Source organism: Panthera onca, chromosome A1 (assembly GCF_046562875.1).
Source record: "Panthera onca isolate mPanOnc1 chromosome A1, mPanOnc1 haplotype 2, whole genome shotgun sequence".
In the NCBI taxonomy this organism is placed as follows: Eukaryota; Metazoa; Chordata; class Mammalia; order Carnivora; family Felidae; genus Panthera; species Panthera onca.
In genome coordinates, this window is record NC_138339.1 from 175,631,785 (window position 1) to 175,644,775 (window position 12,991).

The 12,991-nt window shown below is 44.0% G+C and overlaps 1 protein-coding gene across 2 annotated transcripts in view; it reads right to left on the reverse strand.

Moving 5' to 3' along the window:
* The window catches only part of GPC6 (glypican 6), a 1,113,398-nt gene extending 1,102,388 nt beyond the window's left edge, over positions 1 to 11,010 (reverse strand). Inside the window, exon 1 of one of the 2 annotated variants that reach the window (XM_060636854.3) lies at positions 9,975 to 11,010. In XM_060636854.3, coding sequence (XP_060492837.1) covers positions 9,975 to 10,134 — 160 coding nt within the window. In that variant the 5' untranslated portion in view covers positions 10,135 to 11,010. The remainder of the gene's footprint in view (positions 1 to 9,974) is intronic. The other variant, XM_060636855.3, reaches the window with a different exon arrangement.
* Between the last annotated feature and the right edge of the window lie 1,981 nt (positions 11,011 to 12,991).

Sequence of the window (12,991 nt, forward strand, 5' to 3'; positions counted from 1 at the left end):
AGGACAGCCCTGGCTTTTTCCAACTCAAAAGAGCCAGCTGTTAAATTTTCAGGAATTTTGTAAGCTAGTTGTTAAACTGTTAGTGGCTTGAAATCCGTCATGGTGGGAACATAGCACAGAAATTGGCAAATGCTACAGATCAGATCTTCCCACACCCTACCCTCCTGAAAGCCAACTGCTAAACATGTGTCAGTTCACCGCTGGCCAGAGTTGAGAAATACTGGACTCAAGTAAGAACGCCAAATACGTAATTGATTCAGACAATCTGAGTAATTCTTCTCAACTTCTCCATTACCCTCAATTCCTGGGGATTCTTAGGAATATTACCCAAGCAATTCAGTGGCCATATACTTAAGGAAGGTGAACATCAGCCCCTGTATGAGGGTGTAGCCACGATGGGTCCAAGTCAACAGCCATGATCTTTTCCTTTCTCTTCCAGGCACCAGCACAGGAAGCAATTCTGGAATGAGAGGCTGGGTAAATCTGCTGGGGGACTTCTGAGTTAATCTGTCTCGTCAATGAGGAGATAAACATGGGAAGAAATAGCCCTACTGTGTACCTCTGGGCATCATAATGAAGCTTTGGCTCTTAGTATTTCAGCAGCCATCTTCTTTCTGTAATGGACTGACCTGTAGAATGAGGAAAGCAGAGACAAAAGATGGAGAGAACCCAAGACCCTCATGATAGTGTTAACTTCCCACTCTCTCACATGTAGAACTGCTCTGTATTGGAACGTATGTGAAATGATGGCTTTCCCTGATTGTGGAAGACAGCCAATTCAGGATTTTTTGTGACCTGCTGCCAAAAGTATCTTAAATGACACAGATGATTTCAGGCAAGAATTTCAACGGCTTGTCTTCTTTAAACCCTTTTATTGGAACTTCTGAGTAGTAGAAGTAAAGTTTTTCAGGTTTTTTTTTTTTTCTTTTTAATGTTGCCTCTTCCCTGCTGACCTCACTCACCCTTCTTCTCACCTCTTAACCTCGTCTTGGCCCTTGGCATCTCAGGCTTTAGTATCTAAATTAGCCCCCTGGCTATCTTCCTTCCCGCCTCCTGGGCCTTTAATAATCCCTACACTATTCCATCCTGTTTATAGTGCTTGACCAATCTAAAACAATACTTTCATCTTGTCATTTCACTGCCAAGAACCTAGAATGATGACCTACTTCCTGCACATAAAGGCTAGGGTTTTCAAGGCCCATCAAAAATACAACCCCACTCTATTTGTTCAATATTGCTTCTCACAAATTCTTAATTGATCGCTTTCTGTAGTATCTTCCAAACGTACTACTTTCCTTACAAATTTAACCCCACCCCAAATGCCTTCTTCTTTCATGAGTGTTTGTCAACTGCTACGCATCCTTCAATGTCCCTGTGATGGTTAATTTTGTGTCAGTTTGACCTGCTTAAAGGACACCCAGTTAGCTGGTAAAACATTATCTGTGGGTGTGTCTGTAAGGATGTTATGGGAAGAGATTAGCATGTGATTCAGTAGAAGGAGTGACCAGTGTAAGGAAACATCATTCAATCCTTCATGGCCCAAACAGAACAAAAAGGTGGAGGAAGAACAAATTCCTTGTCACTCTTCTTTAGCTCAGCCATCCATTTCTCCTACATTGGGACATCAGAGCTCCTAGTTCTCCAGCCTTGGAATCTGAGACTTATACCACTACCCCACAGTACTCCACCCCACCCAAGGCCTTCAGCCCCAGACTGACTGACACCTCCACTCTCCTGGGTCTCCAGTTCACATATGGCAGATCATGAGGCTTCTTGGCTTCCATAACCTCTGGAGCTAATTCCTATAATAAATCTCCTCATATGTATACCTATATCTATATGTGTATCCTATTGCTTTGGTTTCTCTAGAGAACCCTGACTAATATCCTCCAAATTAAATTTTACCCCTTCCTGTCAGCAAGGTCAAATAACTCTCTTCATTTTGTGATTCCAGTCATTACAACCAGTAACGTATTTGGTACTTATGCCATGGACATAGCATTGTTTAAATATTGGGGAGTGAAGTAACAATTTAATTCTTCATTTTGGTAAAAATTTTAAGTTATTTTTTTACATTCCCATAGGACAAAAAACCTGTGACTTAAGTTTCAAAATAGCACAGCTGATTACATACATTTTGAAAACTCTATACTTTCTGAGAGTTAACTCACGACTCACCCCCCCCATTTGGGAAATCTCTCTCTCGGCCACACAACTGTGACTTAAGTTTCAAAGTGGCACAGCTGGTTACATATATTTTGAAAACTCTATACTTTCTGAGTTAACAACTCAAAGTGAACTGTGAGTTAACAACTCACAACTCACCACCCTCCCCCCATTTGGGAAATCTCTCTCAGTCACAATGATACTCTTAACAATCCTATGCTGGTTTAATGATACTGAGTTTTGTCTCCACTAAAAAGCACACATAAACTATGTCAGAGTTATTTACATGGCCTTGTAAACTCAAAAATGTTTCTGGGATGCATGCTGCTCTCTCTTTCACATATAGAGACTAGTTCGTACTCACTGTCCATCACATAGTACATATCCAATGAATGACTTTTGATTAATTAATCGTCTTTTGGTGATACCAAACTTACCTCTTAAATATTTCTTTTTTTAAAGGAAGTATAATTGACATACAATATTATATAAGTTTCAGGTGTACAGCATAGTGATTTGTCCTTTGTAGACACTGCAAAATGATCACCTCAGTAAGTCTAGTTACCATCCATTACCCTCCAAAGTTAATACAATACCCTTGACTGTATTCCTGATGCAGCATATTACATCCCCAAGACTTATTCCGTAATTGTACGTTCGTACTGCTTGATCCCCTTTAACCGTCTTGCCCCCTGCCCCTCCTCCCCTGTGGCCACTACCAATCTGTTTTCTGCATCTAAGAATCTGGTTTCTGTTTTGTTCGTTCGTTTTTTTAGATTCTATATAAGTGACACCACATGGTATCTATCTTTCTCAATCTGACTTACTTCACTCAGCTTCTAAATATTTCTTGAGTCTTTCTGCTTCATTCCATTTCCAGGCACTGCTCTAGTTCAAGCTAACATCTCCTCCTCTTCCTGTATCTGCTTTTCCTCCCCTGCAAGCCATCTCTAGAGAGAGACCAAGGTAACATTTCAAATCAAGTCCAATCCTGATTGAAACACTTCTTCAATAGCTTCTCACTGCCCTAGGCTGAAGGCCAAGGTCAGCACTGTGAGCTCCAGGATTTCAGGGCTGATTAAGGAAAGAGACAGGACCATGAGGTGGCAGCCAGACACAGAGAGCTTTATTTGGGTTGCACTTTGACAAGCTGCCTGAGAGGGGAAGTCCCTCATAGCTTGAAGCCTTGTAGACATAACAGAGGGTAGCCACTACCAGAAGGGGAGAAGGCTCAGGAACTCCTGGAGAGGGAAAGGGGATTAAGTATCTAGGCAATGTTGTTCAGCCTTAGAGTGGAGAGGGCAGCAGCTTGGATTTTCGGTTGTTGTTTTGTTTTGTTTTGTTTGTTTTGGTTTCTTTTAGGCCCCGGGTTCATCCTATAAATGGCTAGCAGGCAGGTGTTACACAGCTTTGCAGGATACACAAAACAGGCAGGCTCTAACTGGTTAAAACTCAATTTCTTTGGGCTGTGTTTAAAACAACCAGATGCATAAAAACTTGACTTAAGCACCCACAGCTTTTAGAGCCAATGGTCCGTATCTGCGATGAAAAAGTAAACCATAGGGTCACGCTGCATGGGCCATCTTTGAACACTGTATACAAGTCATTAACCTGGCCCACAGGCTCTCTGGTCTCTCTCATACCCTTTCTATTCACAGGCTGTTTTCTCCAGCTTCCAAACTCCTCTCATGCTTTCAGGGTCTTCTAACCACACAGGTACTAAGTCCTCCTGAGCCCACTGCCCACTGCTCTTCCTCAAGAAGGCATTCTCTAACCCCACGATTAGATCAGATGCTCCGATTAAATACTGTGTCACAGTGCCGGTATCTCAGCCCTTGATTGTGAGTGGTCCCTTAATTTCCATTTCCCTGCTGTGATTAAAATCCCCTGTGGCCCTATATGCAGCGCCTGGCCCAGTGAATTACACATAGTAGGCATACAAAAAATATTCACTGGATGAGGGGAAAAGAAATGCCTAAAGAAAATACAGAATGAGTTATAAAAATAAATCGACAAGCTGGATAACGTGTAAATGTGGAATCAGATTTCTATTTTTCTTTGTTACTAACTGGTGCATTCATTTAAAAAATATTTTTCATCCGAGGTTATTAAAAGCTCTTAAATACTGCCATTCAGGACTACTAGAAATTTTCAACCTTTACCAAGACTTACGGCTATGAAACCTTTTATTTACAAATATGCCATCCCAGGGAGTCCATTACACTTTCAAACAGTATCATGTAAATAACTGAAAATTGAATAATACTAAAGAAATCTATGAAACTATGCAAAGTCGAATTACATGTCAGCTAAAGAATTTAGTAGAGCAGAATTTGGTCTGCAAAGACATATATAAGCACCAAGAATTTAGTAGAGCAGAATTTGGTCTGCAAAGACATATACAAGCATATGAATATAAGAATATTCAGTATTCTGTTTATACTGTCAAGACAGCTGGCCTGGCCAGAAGTCTTTTGAGAGATGTGAATTAAGGGGGAAGAAAGTCTTTTGCAGGCTTAAAATATAAGCTAAGACTAAGCTAATAAATTATTTTATCAACATTTCCCTTCCTACAATTTCTATCCTAAACTCATATTTCTGTACAAATGTAGTGACTGAATTGTAGGTCACTTTGGTTTAAAAGGACTCAATAATTTTGTATTTTGTAAGTGTTCATAAAACTCACCCATAATCGTAAAAGAACATTAGTCACACTCTTACATAAATTACAATGCAATGTTTATACTATAATACTTTAAAGGACATAGTGCTGTATATTTTAAATCACTTTTGATAGCGGCCTACATTTCTACTCACAAGCTATTAACCATGTGGTACAGTTAAAGATGTGAGTTTTATGTAAAAAAGTGTATCAGTCAACTCAAATGAACTCTTGTTCTCAATGATGACATAGTATCCTCTAATTAAATCAGCTAAGATAACTGTTTGCAAGGATCATTCTAAAATTAATTCCCAAATCAAGAGTTTAACGAGTGGCACGCCTAATAGCCCAGAGTTTAGACTGCCTTGATACCTGGAATTAATGCGATTCTTTTAGAAATCTAGTGACTTGGCAAATCATAAAAAAACAAAACACAAAATACATTTGAAGTTCAGCTGACTCAGACCTCTCACACTGTTCTTCGAAAGAATTTTAAAGACAGCTAACTACAGAGAGGGCAAAGAAATCAGAAATCTATGAAGCAGGCAGTTAACTGGAAATTAAATAATTTATTTCAAACTAGGGTATCTAATGTGTGTGTAAAAGAGTAAGAGTTGCCAAACACTTTTTTTCTGTTTACGTTAATACGATATCTACCTGCAAATCGGAAAAAAAAGGTAGCAATGGCAAATGTATTAAGTTAGTTGGGGGGCAGGGGGAGGTGCAGAGGGAGGGAGGACAGGTTCCCTGAGAAACCCAGCAGAGAAAGGAAAGGACTGTTGTACAAAGACCAGGTGACATGAAGCATTACATATTCTGAAATTTGACAACAATAAAGAAGAACTTAAAAAAGTCACTAGTCCATCAGCAGAGTACAAGAGAATATTCTTTCTTAATTTGATTTTGAAATAGATTTTTAGAGTATTGAGATTAATTCATATTAAAGAGATGGGAAAAAGTTTAAAGCTTTCTTTATTATCCACCTGTAGCCCAACTCTCCAAACACCTGCGACACAAAAAGGGACAAAATACTGAGAAAACAATGATCCTTCTTTCCTAATCAGTGGAGATAAGCTTCCCTCCTCCCACTACCCTATGATAACTTCCTACAGCAAACTTTGTTGCACTAACCGCTAGGTCCAGAATGACGAAAAATACCAACACACGTTCTTTAGTTTCCACCTTTTATGTAACTACATAGATACAATTAAAAAATCAGGGAAATGCATACACACACATACAATTTAGTGATGGCAGCATGGCCAATTCCGGAGAACATAAAATTCAAATTCAAAGTGATTTTGAAAAATTGTTGATGTTGCAAGTAAACAGGAAACCATTCAGCATGAACTATAAGGCAATACACCTGGTGACTGGTAACACCAGGCTATATATACCTATTGGTGAGGAAAGAACTGATTTTGCACACATTCGTTCAACAAATGCGGAATGGCAGTGGGCAGGATTAAGTCTATGACTCCAGTACCTGGAGACTGATGGCCTGGGTTGCAACTCACCGCTTTCTAGCTGAGTCATCCTTGGGCAAGTTAATTATTTAAGTTTCTGTGTTGCTCAGTCTTTCCATCTATAAAATGGGGATAATGATGATATCTACAAAATTACCAAAAGGAGTCAATAAGGCAATGTTTAATGTTTTTAGAAGCAGGTAATATTTAAACAGGGGCTGGGCACATAGTAATTTCTACATGAGGGATTGTTAAATACGACTGCATTAGATAACTAATGGAAAAAGTAAACATGTAGGCCAATAAGTCACCACTAGTCAGCTCCGAGGGGTTATAATTAACGACTCCAAGAAGGCTCAAGACATAAAATAGTGGCCCCGTAAGCATAAAACAGCATTCCCTGAATTGCCCGGTCTTTGAAGCAGATGTTCTTTTCAGTTCTTGAGTTCTTTTAGGAGTTTAGAGCCATCAAGAGGAGTCGGGCTGGGAAAATGAGATGACATTATGGACGCTCAAAGAAAGACTGGAATGTTTCATATCTACCTTTGATCAAAACAACACTCCTAACAAAGAACTTGACCCACTCACTGCTCAATCCCTTCCCAGAAGACAGAACGGGAGAAAACAAGCAAGCACACTGGGAAGACTTTGGGCTAGTTATCTGGAAATATTTCGATACCACAAGAATTACGAAGTATCAGAATGGATGCTGAGAGGGGCTCGCGAATCTTCCCCTTTGGAGGTCTTTCAAACAGGACAGATAGTCTATCTGATCTGCCTGGGATGGCTTAAAATCAGCACTGAGTGAAGATTGATGGTGCAAACTGGCCCTTAAAGGCCTCCCACGCACTCTCTGAGAGTATAACTTTATATATTACCCATCACAGCCCCTCATCTATTGAGTTTGAAGAACTCCCTTTTATCCTAGAATAGAAAAGGGCAACACTATTTCACAATTGTGAGTTCTGAGTAAAACTTTAATAATGTCATGATGAAGCATAATGTCCTTATTACTTCTCAGTTATTTTACCAGGCAAACTACCTGCAAATATCTTTCAATTAGAAACAGCCCTCATGAATCTAAATTATGAACAGCAGTTCCTTTAAATTCATGTTCCCTGGCAGACTAATGGCATATGCCATTTCTCAGGCAAACCCTTAAAAGTCCAAACAAGGCAAAGGATGAAAAGGGAGTTTAAAGAAAGGATAACGACCATACACTAGATAATGAAATGTAAATAGTATCAGAACTAGGGAAGGGCCAAAGAGTGTTTTTCTTTAATAATGGGACATATTTCCTCCGTGGTTATTCCAACAACAACATGTAGCATTGAGTAATTCATGTTGAATATATATGTGAATATATACACACACACACACACACACACACACAATTATCTTTTAATTCATGTGTTTTCCTATCACATGTGCCTCTGACCCCACAGTGACCTCTATCTTGACCATTTCTACTGGCATCAAAGCACATCAGGGTTAGGGCAAAGTCAACAGTACCCTTTAGTCCTAGAAAGTGAGTTTAACAAAAGTGCACGTTTCAGAATTTAATAGCTAATTAGTGAGCACTGTAATTGTCAGGAGGTGGGGGGGGGGGAAGAAAAAAACAAAAAGCCCTGTAGTTAAAAAGTCTCCTGAAGGATTTATTTTAACCACTGGAAATGTTCTCAGGAAAGTAAATGGGGAGTACAGAAACTATTTACACTGAAAACCTTCACTTTGATATTAAGGAGCTTTGCGTCATGCCAAGGATGAAGTGCAGTCCCCTGAAAGTCCCATAATCCACTAAAGAATACCGAAACAATTTAAAAATACTGAACTATTTTCTTCTCTGAGATATCATATCTGAAATCATGCTGGGAAATATCTGTGTGTTTAAAAGATACACTTCGAAAAAACCCAGATTAGAGGAGAAAAAGTTCCTCGAAGAAGTGAGCCACGCTATAAAACCTTTTAAAAGTTGAATTCCCTGAGATTTGGGGAGGAGAAAAAAGCAAAGCTGATCCTTATCAATTAATTAAAAAGAATGAAATAACAGTAGACAAAGGGGAAGGAGAGTTAAGAAACTTAAGGAGCTGTGGGGGCAGTCGCTCTCCATTCACTGATTAACAAATTAAGGAGTTCTGGAAAAGGGAGAAGAAGTGACAGGGATAGAAGAGTGGACTTATAATTCACCACAGGTTCCGCCTCCGACTCACCAGAGACTGGCTACGTCTGGCTCAGAATCGAAAAAGGCTCCCGGTACATAATGCTCGGCGCTGTTGGCGTGTGTATGGGCTATCTCCACCCCCCACCCCCCATGCTTCAATTTATATAAATGTGTTCATTTCGGTAAAAGTGCAAACCTTCCCTTGCAGGGTGTGCAGATCAACCGTAATAAAATACCAATTCCATTACGTATAGAAACGGGGATGTTTTAAGATCTCTGCAAAGAGCTTTGCCCTCATCGACCAGCTCTTTGGCAACATGCAGGGTAGCTGGTGGAGATTTAGCGTTTTGATTTGACCATCCGAGGTCACTGAGGACTTCAACCGCCGGGTGTGAGCGGCCCGCGCCCTCGCAGCATCTCCCGGCCTCTCTCAGCCTCCCTCAGCTGTGCTGCCTCGCAGCCACAGGATTATCTCTCCCCGACACGTTTCATTCACAGAGCCCCGGAGAAGCTCCGAGTCGGTTGGAGCTAAGAGCCGGAAAACACGCACTTGGGCTGCTGCACAAGTTGCTGGAGACCGAGTGCTCCGCACACGCCGGCGCCGAGGTAGGGGGTGGGGGCTCCCGGTGCAGGAATGCTAGTGGCCCGGCCGGCGGGCCACCCAGGGCCCGCGGACCCTGGGACAAACCCACCGGCGAGCCACCCGCCTAAGTTGGCGCGGCTTCTGAGAACAGGCGGGCGGCCGAGACCGCGCTCGCGTCCGGCCGCCGCGCCGGGGGTGTCCCCCGAACCAGTAGTGACCAACCGCAATCGGGAAAGCACTGAGGACCCGTAACGCGAAAGCCCGCCCCAAGCCCGAAACCGGCAGCCCGAGAACTCCCCAAACCGGCCCGGAACTGCCGACGTGCGGAGGCCGGGTCCCCCGGTGGGGTCCCCCCGCCTCGCCCGCCCCCCGGCCCCGGGCGCCGTGCGCTCTGCCTCCCGGAAGGATCCGGTGAGCGGAGCGAGCGGCGAGGGGAGCCCTCCGCGACTCTCCACCGCCCCCGCCGGCGCGAGGGCGGGAGTGGGGAAGGCGCCACTCAGACTGTGGCGCTGGGCAAACTGCGGCCGCAGTTCTTCCAAGTTTGCCTGAGCGAGAGGCGCTGGGTGGGCGCCCCGCTCGGCGACCTGCCCTCGCGCCGCGGCCGCCCCCGGGCGTCCCGGGCTCCCAGGCCCGCTCGGCCGGAGCCCGCCGCGAAGGGGGCGCACGGGCGCCGGAGCGGAGGGAGAGCGGGCGGGAGGGAAGGAGGGCGCTCCCGCGTGTGCACACAATGAGGCAGCCGAGACGCACACCTTCCCCGCGGGAACAGCCGCCGGAGCATCCGCCGCCCGGCGCGGAGGCAGGGCGTCCGGGAGAGCCCTGCCGGAAAGTGAACACCAACAACTCAGCAACAGGGGGAAGGAGGAGGGCGCCGGGCGGCCCGGGGGGACGTGCGGTCGCCCAAGGCTGCAGCCTGCCGGGCCGCGCGCCCGCGCTTACCTGCGATCTCCTGGTAGGGGATGTCCGCCAGGCTGAATCCCTTGGCACCGTACGCCTGGCGGACCTCGCCGCAGCTCCGAGCCTTCACCTCCGCCCTGGCTGGGAGGGACAACAGCAGCCCGGAGAGGGGAAGAATCACAGCCCCGATCCAGGAAGGCATGGTGCGACGTGCAAATCCAGCTCGGTAAACCCCAGGGCCCGTGCGCTCTTCACCTTGCCCCTCGAGCCGAAAGCCCGCCAGAGCCAGCGGCGCGCTCCTCGCCGCTGCCCAGCGTCACCCCCTTCCGCCAGCCGAGGGGACGAGCCGCGCAGCCCTCTGGACTGCGCTCAGCAAACTTTTATAAGCCAGATGGAGGATGGCAAGCCAACCAGGGCTGGCTGGGAAAACAGCCGGTTTGCTCCTCTAGCCCCCCAGATCGAAAACGATGCAGTCAAAACGAGAGAGAGAGAAGGCAGAGGAATGTTTAAAAAGCCACCATGGGGGTTCAGAGCTGCGATCCGACTTCCGAGCCGCAGAATCCTAGAGCGCTGCGAGCTCGGCTCGCCCGAGGGTGCAGCGAAGGTGGGAACGCGCGCCGGCTCTCCCGGGGAGGGAGGAGGCGGACAGGCGAGCGCGAGTGTGTGTGTGCGCGCGTGTGTGCCGGGCCGAGCGCGGGGTTCTTGGGGACGCGTGTGCGTGGAGGTATGTGTTGGGGATATACTGGATCCAGGGGAAACCTCAGCTTCACACAGGCTGAGGGAGCCTGTGAGAGTCCTCCTGAAATAGGAAGAGAGAAATCCCGGAGACAGACACTGGAGGCTAGAGGGAAGGAGAAAGGAGGGGAGAGGGAGAAACGTGCTACACGGAGCACAGCCGAAATTCAGAGGCAGAGTCGGAGGCAAAACCTGGACTGGATCTCTTGCTACTCGGTAGAAGGAAAAGGGGGAAAAGGAAGCGGTTCTATTTTCTCACTCCCTTCACATCCTTGATACTGATCTCAAACGCTTCCTGTAATGACCGAAGTAAGTGATCTAGAAAGATAAAGTATTTTAAGTCATTGGGATATTTGTTATTAAGCCATGCTTTTGTGGACTTAAAGGACAACGCAATTCCAGTTGTTGCTCTAAATATGAGCAACAATTTATGACCTACTGAAACACAAAGCCCGCGTAGAAATAAACATACAGAGGAACCCCTGAGCTTCAGAGCACAACCATCGCTGTAATTAATTGCCTCATTGCTGTTTGGCTTTGTGTTTATTTTCTAAAGACAGTTTGTGCACACCGAGACCAGTAGTTTTGTTTTTTGTTTTTTTTTTAATTGTTTTGGTTTGGGACTCAAAATTTCACCCTTTTTAATTTAAAATATTACACAATCTTGGATCAGAAATCATTATGCTTATATCTCTAGTGTGTGGAGGAACAGGAAAGCCAAGAAGAAGAAACACAGCAGGGAAGCAATGGGAAACCGAGAGGGTAGGAGTCCGTGGGCTGCACGTAGGAAGGTACTGGGGAGGGAAGTGACTTCTTCCTTCCTTCTCCCCAATCTCCTATACTGGGCTTAACATTTTCTTCCAAGTTGACAGAATTCTGAACTGGGGAATCAATTAACTTTCTTCCCGTCTTACACTCAAGTTTTGTGAAATGGGATAAAAATGAAAATTCAGGGTAGGTTAATTTCTTGACTCTTTTATGTTAATTCACTCTGCTAACCAAAAGCTGGTATGGAGCCCCAAAACTCCTGCGACTACTAAGGTAATTAAAGCCAAGACAAAAGAAAAAAAAAATGATAATGCTTACACACTTGTGAAGCCAAATGTAATTAGATCAGCACATTACTCAAAAATTACTATAGGCTAGTGTGTAATTGTATGGAACGCACCTATAAAGCTACACATGAAGATGTTTTTTCTGATGATGGCTGTTAATGACCAGAATGACTCATGAAATTTAAGTCCTTCTGTTTTCTATTTGTTATCATCACAACACATTAGGTACATCTTCCTCTCTTTGATTAATTCCTCATTTCTTACTCCACCAAAAAGGCTCTCAAGTTCCAACCTCATTTATGCCATGGAAATGCTTAAAAATGTAAAGCCGACTTGTTTACAAATTGACTTTCTCATCTTCAAAACCCCATATCTAAACATTTCTTTCTGAAAGCAATGGTCACATACGTGTTTTTCTCCTAAAATTTTGGCGCCATTTTTGTCTTCATGATGTTGTGCTAACTCGCTGACCCTTAGGTCACTGAACTCATTTTCCTCAACTTGTAAAATCGAGATGAGAACAAAATATAGTCTAGTGTCTTTGTGGGCAAAGGATAAGACGATATGAATAGAAATTTCTGTAACCAAGTCATTATTTCTGTGATATTTGACATGATTTCATTCAAACTTCACTTTCTATCATAGCCAGGTGATAGGTATCGTCCGCTACTGAGGAAGAGGTAAATAGACAGTTACCTGTACCCTATCATCTCATTTTCATTTACCCTGACCCTAGCAGTAAATAGCAGATGATGCAATAAAAAGAATGTTTGAGGTGGAGGAAGGGTGGGTAAAAACACAGTATATGTGGTTTAAATTATTTAAAAATCAATGAATCATTAAGCATTCAATGAGCATTCAATGCAACTACACAAAACTAGGTTATTGTACATAAGGAATTATAACTTAATCAAGCATAAATAAATCACTTTAATCCCATCAGGAGGATGAAACAACGTAGAGTAGGTTTGTGAATGCCAGTCAGACCAAAGAATTAAGTAACCTGCCTTACAGGTGTTCTCAACCCCTACATGGTCCACTTGTTGGGTAATGCAGCACTTTTGACGTGGTGGAAGAGGCAAAGTCCAACTTTCCAGCTAAGGGCAACAGCACAGCCTACATGAGGTATTGGAATGAGTACTGAATGACGTGGAAGTTCATAGAAAAAGCCTAACTAGAAAGAAAAGAGCTCATATTAGGGAGAAGCTGGCATTTGGTCTAGACCGAAAAAAAAGGTTAGCTGAAGGACTTAAGCTCTCGCAGTAGAGT